The following is a 5,365-nucleotide window of genomic DNA, read 5'->3' on the forward strand; positions in this document are numbered from 1 at the left end:
TGTGAGTTCGAGACCAGCCTGGTCTACAGAGCTAGTTCCAGGACAGGCTCCAAAGCCACAGAGAAACCCTGTCTCGAAAAAACCAAAAAAAAATAATAATAATAATTTTGAGTACAAAAAAGTAAGAAAAAGATTGCTCAACAGGTAGAGGCACTTGCCACACACTCCTGGTAACCTGACAACCTGTAATTCATTAAGGTAGGAGAGTAGAACCACCTTCTCTGAATTTCACACACATACCATAACATGTGTGCCCCCAACAAATAATAAATTTAAAAAGTAGACGGGCAGTGGTGGCACACGCCTTTAATCCCAGCACTCGGGAGGCAGAGGCAGGCGGATTTCTGTGAGTTCGAGACCAGCCTGGTCTATAAGAGCTAGTTCCAGGACAGGCTCCAAAACCACAGAGAAAACCTGTCTCGAAAAACCACAAAAAAACAAAACAAAACAAAACAAATAAATTTAAAAAGTAGAACTTTACTTAAAGTAAACTCTATTACTTATTTTTGTGAGTTTTTAGCCTATATAAATGCATATTCATGAACATTTAGAAAATGTAGGAGGGAGAACAGGACTGGAGAGAGATGGAGCCATAACAATACAAACACAAGAGCCTGGACTGGGTACGGCTTTAACCTTACTACATGCCTTTAATCCCAACAACTCAGAAGGCAGAGGTAGGCAGATCTTTGAGTTCAAGGAGGAACTAACTGGCCCACACAGTGAGCTAAAGAATTGCCAGGGCTATGTGAAGAGACCCTTCCTCAAAAGAAAAACAAAACACCCACAAAGCGTGGCATGGTAATGCCTATGATTCCTGCTGTAATGTTGGCACTTAGGACATGGGAGCAGGAAATGTAAGGAGTTCAAAGCCAGCCTGTGCTATGGTTGGTTTGTTTGTTTTAGTTTTTCATGACAGGGTTTCTCTGTAGCTTTGGAGCCTGTCCTGGAACTACTCTTGTACACCAGGCTGGCCTTGAACTCACAGAGATCTGCCTGCCTCTGCCTCTGGAGTGCTGGGATTAAAGGCGTGTGCCACCACTGCCCCGGCAAGCCTGTGCTGTGTTAACCTTAACTTCAATAACAAGAAACGGAGCCAGGCATGGTGGTGCAAGCCTTTTATTCCAGCACTAGGAAGGCAGAGGTAGGTTAGCCTGGTCTACAAAGCAAGTTCCAGGACAGTCAGTGTTGTTGTTACATAGAGAAACTCTGTCTCTGGGTGGGGGGAAGGGAAACAAAACAAAACAAAAGCCCAAAACAAGAAATGGGCCAGTTGGTGATTGCACATGCCTTTAATCCCAGCACTTGGGAGGCAGAGGCAGGTGAATCTCTATGAGTTCAAAGACAGCCTGTTCTATAGAGAGACTTTCAGGACAGCCCGGACAGCACAGAGAAACCCTGTCTTGAAACACAAACAAACAAGAAATGGGACCAGCAAGATGGCTCAGTGGATAAAAGTGCTTGCCCCCAAGTTCAATCCCCGAGGCTCACATGGTAAGAGGAAAGAATCAACACTGTCCACATATTCTGTGATCTCTACATACATATATACATAAACATAAACACACAAACACACACACACACACAATAAATAAATGTAGAAAATTTTAACTACAAAATAAGCCTTACTAGACTGAATATATCTCTGAAATTTTTCTTTTCTTTCTTCTTCTTCTTCTTCTTCTTCTTTTTTTTTTTTTTTTTTTTTTTTTGGTTTTTCAAGACAGGGTTTCTCTGTATAACTCTGGCTGTCCTGGAACTCAAGAGATTCACCTTGCCTCTGCCTCCCAAATACTGGGATTAATGCCATATGCCACCACCACCCAGCCCAGGATCAGATTGTATCTTAAAGTAATGATAGAAATGATAGAATTAAACAAAGCTAAGTTTTCTCTCTCTGTATAAACAGTAACCCCTTTTATAGAAATAAAAAGAAGAGCAGGCTTTAAAATAACATTTACTTAATTTTAGTGTTGCCTTAATGTATGTATATATACCATATACCATATGTTTAGTGCCAACGGATTTACGGGAGTCAGATTCCTTGGAACTGGAGTTACAGATGGTTGTAAACCACCATGTGGGTTCTGGGAACCGAACCTGGGGCCTCTGCAAAAGCTTTTAACCAGAGCTGTCATTCTAACCCCTAGATTTTTCTTTTCTTTTTTAAAATCAAATTGGCAAATCTCCTTGGGAAAGTGTTAGAAAGGGGAAAAAAACTATCCAGTGATGAAAGTACACAAAGAACAATTTAAATTCCTTTTCGGAGATTTCCCCCAATTTAGAAATGGCAGGCTTATTTCAGCCTGGTGGACACTAGTCTACAACCTCAGTGGATAATACATACGGCTATGCACAGTATTTTATTGGGTCTTGCTGGTAGCTGGACTGGCTCTTCTCTTCAGAGCAGCTACAAATTATATTGCAGAAACAAACAAATCTGAACTATATACTGATTTTATTTATTCCTATTCCAAAAGCATTGCTTAATTAATTCAGGTCATTTTCAAGATTTGGGGCTCTATATCTGATTCTCACAGACCCAGTCCCAAGACTGAAATGTTACATATAGAGCTGATAAACACAGCTACATTGATACTACCTATGGGTGTGTCTGTGTAGATGTTAACATGTATGTTCACGTGGGTGCAGGTGTATGTATGGGTGTATACATATGCATGTGTGAACACATAGAAATCAGAGGACAACACTGAGTGCTTGTCTTTAAGTGCCTTTCATCTTTTGTTGGAGACACGATCTCTCATTGGAACTTACGATGTGGGAGTCCCCTCTGTGTGCTGTAATTAGCATTAGTGAATAAAGAAACTGCTTTGGACCTATAGCAAGGCAGGCAGAATTTAGGTAGGCAGGGAAAGTGAGGCTGAGAACGAAGGGCAGCCAGGAACCAACAAGTGGCCTCCTTCCAACAAACTTGGCCACATAAGCCAAGCTGGCCAACCTGTGAGCTCCCAGAGCTGTCTGTATCTCCCATCTCATCATGGATGGGATATCAGGCACACGTCACTGTGCCCAACTTTTTACATGGGTCCAGTGATTCAAACGCAAGTCTTCACACTTGACAAGCAAACACTTTACCCTTATCTGTCTCCCCTACAACGACATCACCTTTTTAATCAAAATAAGTGGGAGAAAAAAGGCAGCATAGAAAGGAATAGCAGTATCAGAGAAGAAAAGGAGAGGCAATGTGGATACCTCCAGCACTATTCAACAGTCACTCCAGCTATAGGAATGAGATTTTCTAGGACATCAATAAAACCACAGGACTTAAATGTTTAAGAAAATAACTAGGAAACTTACCCAGAGCCTGAGGGGATACTGAGCATCTCCTTGATATTCCAAACATTAAAATTCATTTTAATACTTCTATTAGAGAACAGAGAAATATTTAGAACATTAACATGCCATAACATTTCAAATGTACTAATTACATGCAAGAACATTTCAGCAGTTTTGTTCTGATTCAATCAGTGAAAAATTCCACTACTTAAATGTGCCCGAAATAAAACATTCTCTGCTACCAAATTGCATGATGAGCCAGATGTGGTGGTTACACAGTTGTTTTTTGTTTTGTTTTGGTTTTGTTTTTTTTCGAGACAGGGTTTCTCTGTAGCTGTAGCTTTTTTGGGGGGAGGGGGGAGCCTGTCCTGGAACTAGCTCTCGGAGACCAGGCTGGCCTCGAACTCATAGAGATCTGCCTGCCTCTGCCTCCTGAGTGCTGGGACTAAAGGGTTGCACCACCACCGCCTGGCTTCCAGCTTAATTTGGGGGTACAGGTGGGGGACAAAGAACAAGAGATAGACCTGGAACTCCCTAATACCTCAGGCTGTCCTAGAATTTGCCATTCTCCTGCTCCATCTCTGAGAGTCTGAGGCCCTGCAGTGAAACCTTCCAGCATTCCCTCCACACCCTATGTCCTATATCCTGTACAAGCCACCACGCACCCTTCCTTTAATGCAGAAGGAGCAAGTCTCTTCCTCAGACTTCTTGTCCCTTCCACATAATCTCCAGGAGGAATTGTTAACTCTCATATTGTCTGGTCAAGAAGCTCTCTCCAAGGGCTAAAGAGATAGCTTAATGGGTAAAGGCGCTTGCTGCCAACCCTGACAAGGCAAGTTCGATCCCCAAGACCCACATGAGGGAAGGTGAGATCCAATTCCTTAAAGTTATTCTCTGACCTTCACAAGACTCCCTCCCAAGAAGTACGTATAATAATACAAAATGTTTTGAGCGGCCCTCCAAACTCCTGGACGGCCATTCCTACGTGTTTCCTGGATTAGTTCCTTTTTTTTTTTTTTAAAGTTTTGTTCGTAATAATTAAAGTTTTGTTTGTTTGGTTTGTTCCTAACAATAAGGCAAATTCCAGTTGGCGTCTCTGATTCCTCTGATTGCCCCCCCCCCGGCCCCCCCCTCACTGACGCTGTGCGCGTCTCCCTCTGAAAGCCTCGGCCCAGTGGCCCAGTCAGAGTCTGAGGAGAGCTTCGGGCCCTGAGGAAAGGCAGTCACTCTACCTGCGGGGTCCCCAGGCCCCAGTCTGTTCCCCATCTCTTCCCTCCCCACTCCTCACGCCCCCTCCTCGCCCAGACCCTGGTGTCCTCACCTCCAGCGCCCGCACCACACGCCGCACCTTCAGGCTTCGCCAACGCGTGCTGGAAATCCCGCCGAGGCTAGGCCCCGCCCCTGGGGAGCGCCCACCAATGAGAATGCCGCTCCTTGGCTCCGCCCCACTACCACATGAGGCCAAAGGATTTTAACGGTTTTAACGGTTTTAACAATCCCAACAGTTTTACCGTTAGTCACGATCCAGCACCTGTCACTTCAGGGAACGAAGCGCCTTCAGCCACTGCCAACTCATGGACCCCAGGCCCTGCACAAGTCCTCGGCCCCACCCTTCTTCTAACCTGAAAAATGGAGGCCCAGGGTCTGGCGGGATGGCTCAGCGGTTAGGAGCACTGACTGCTCATCCAGAGTCATCCAGAGGACCAGGGTTCAGTTCCCAGCGCCCCCATGGTGACTCACAACAATCTGTAATAAGATCTGGTGCCCTCTTCTGGCATGTAGGCATACATGCAGACAGAGCACTGCATGCATAATAAATAAATAAACCTTTTGTTGTTGTTTTGCGAGACAGGGTCTCTGTAGTTTTGGAACCAGTACTGGAACTCGCTCCCAGAGAGACAAAAGACTATCTCTAGATGGACCTTTAGAAATGTGATCTAACGTATTTTTAGTTTAGTTTTTTTTTTTTTATCTTTTTTTTTTTTTGAGACAGGGTTTCTCTGTAGCTTTGGAGCCTGTCCTGGAACTAGCTCTCTCTCTCTCTCTCTCTTGGTTTTTGGGTTTTGGG

The 5,365-nt window shown here is 44.3% G+C and overlaps 1 protein-coding gene across 1 annotated transcript in view; it reads right to left on the reverse strand.

Moving 5' to 3' along the window:
• The window catches only part of Ccdc36 (coiled-coil domain containing 36), a 23,172-nt gene extending 19,798 nt beyond the window's left edge, over positions 1-3,374 (reverse strand). The window contains exon 1 of the mRNA XM_013346444.2: positions 3,319-3,374. Coding sequence (XP_013201898.1) covers positions 3,319-3,374 — 56 coding nt within the window. The remainder of the gene's footprint in view (positions 1-3,318) is intronic.
• Between the last annotated feature and the right edge of the window lie 1,991 nt (positions 3,375-5,365).

Source organism: Microtus ochrogaster, chromosome 5 (assembly GCF_000317375.1).
Source record: "Microtus ochrogaster isolate Prairie Vole_2 chromosome 5, MicOch1.0, whole genome shotgun sequence".
NCBI lineage: Eukaryota > Metazoa > Chordata > Mammalia > Rodentia > Cricetidae > Microtus > Microtus ochrogaster.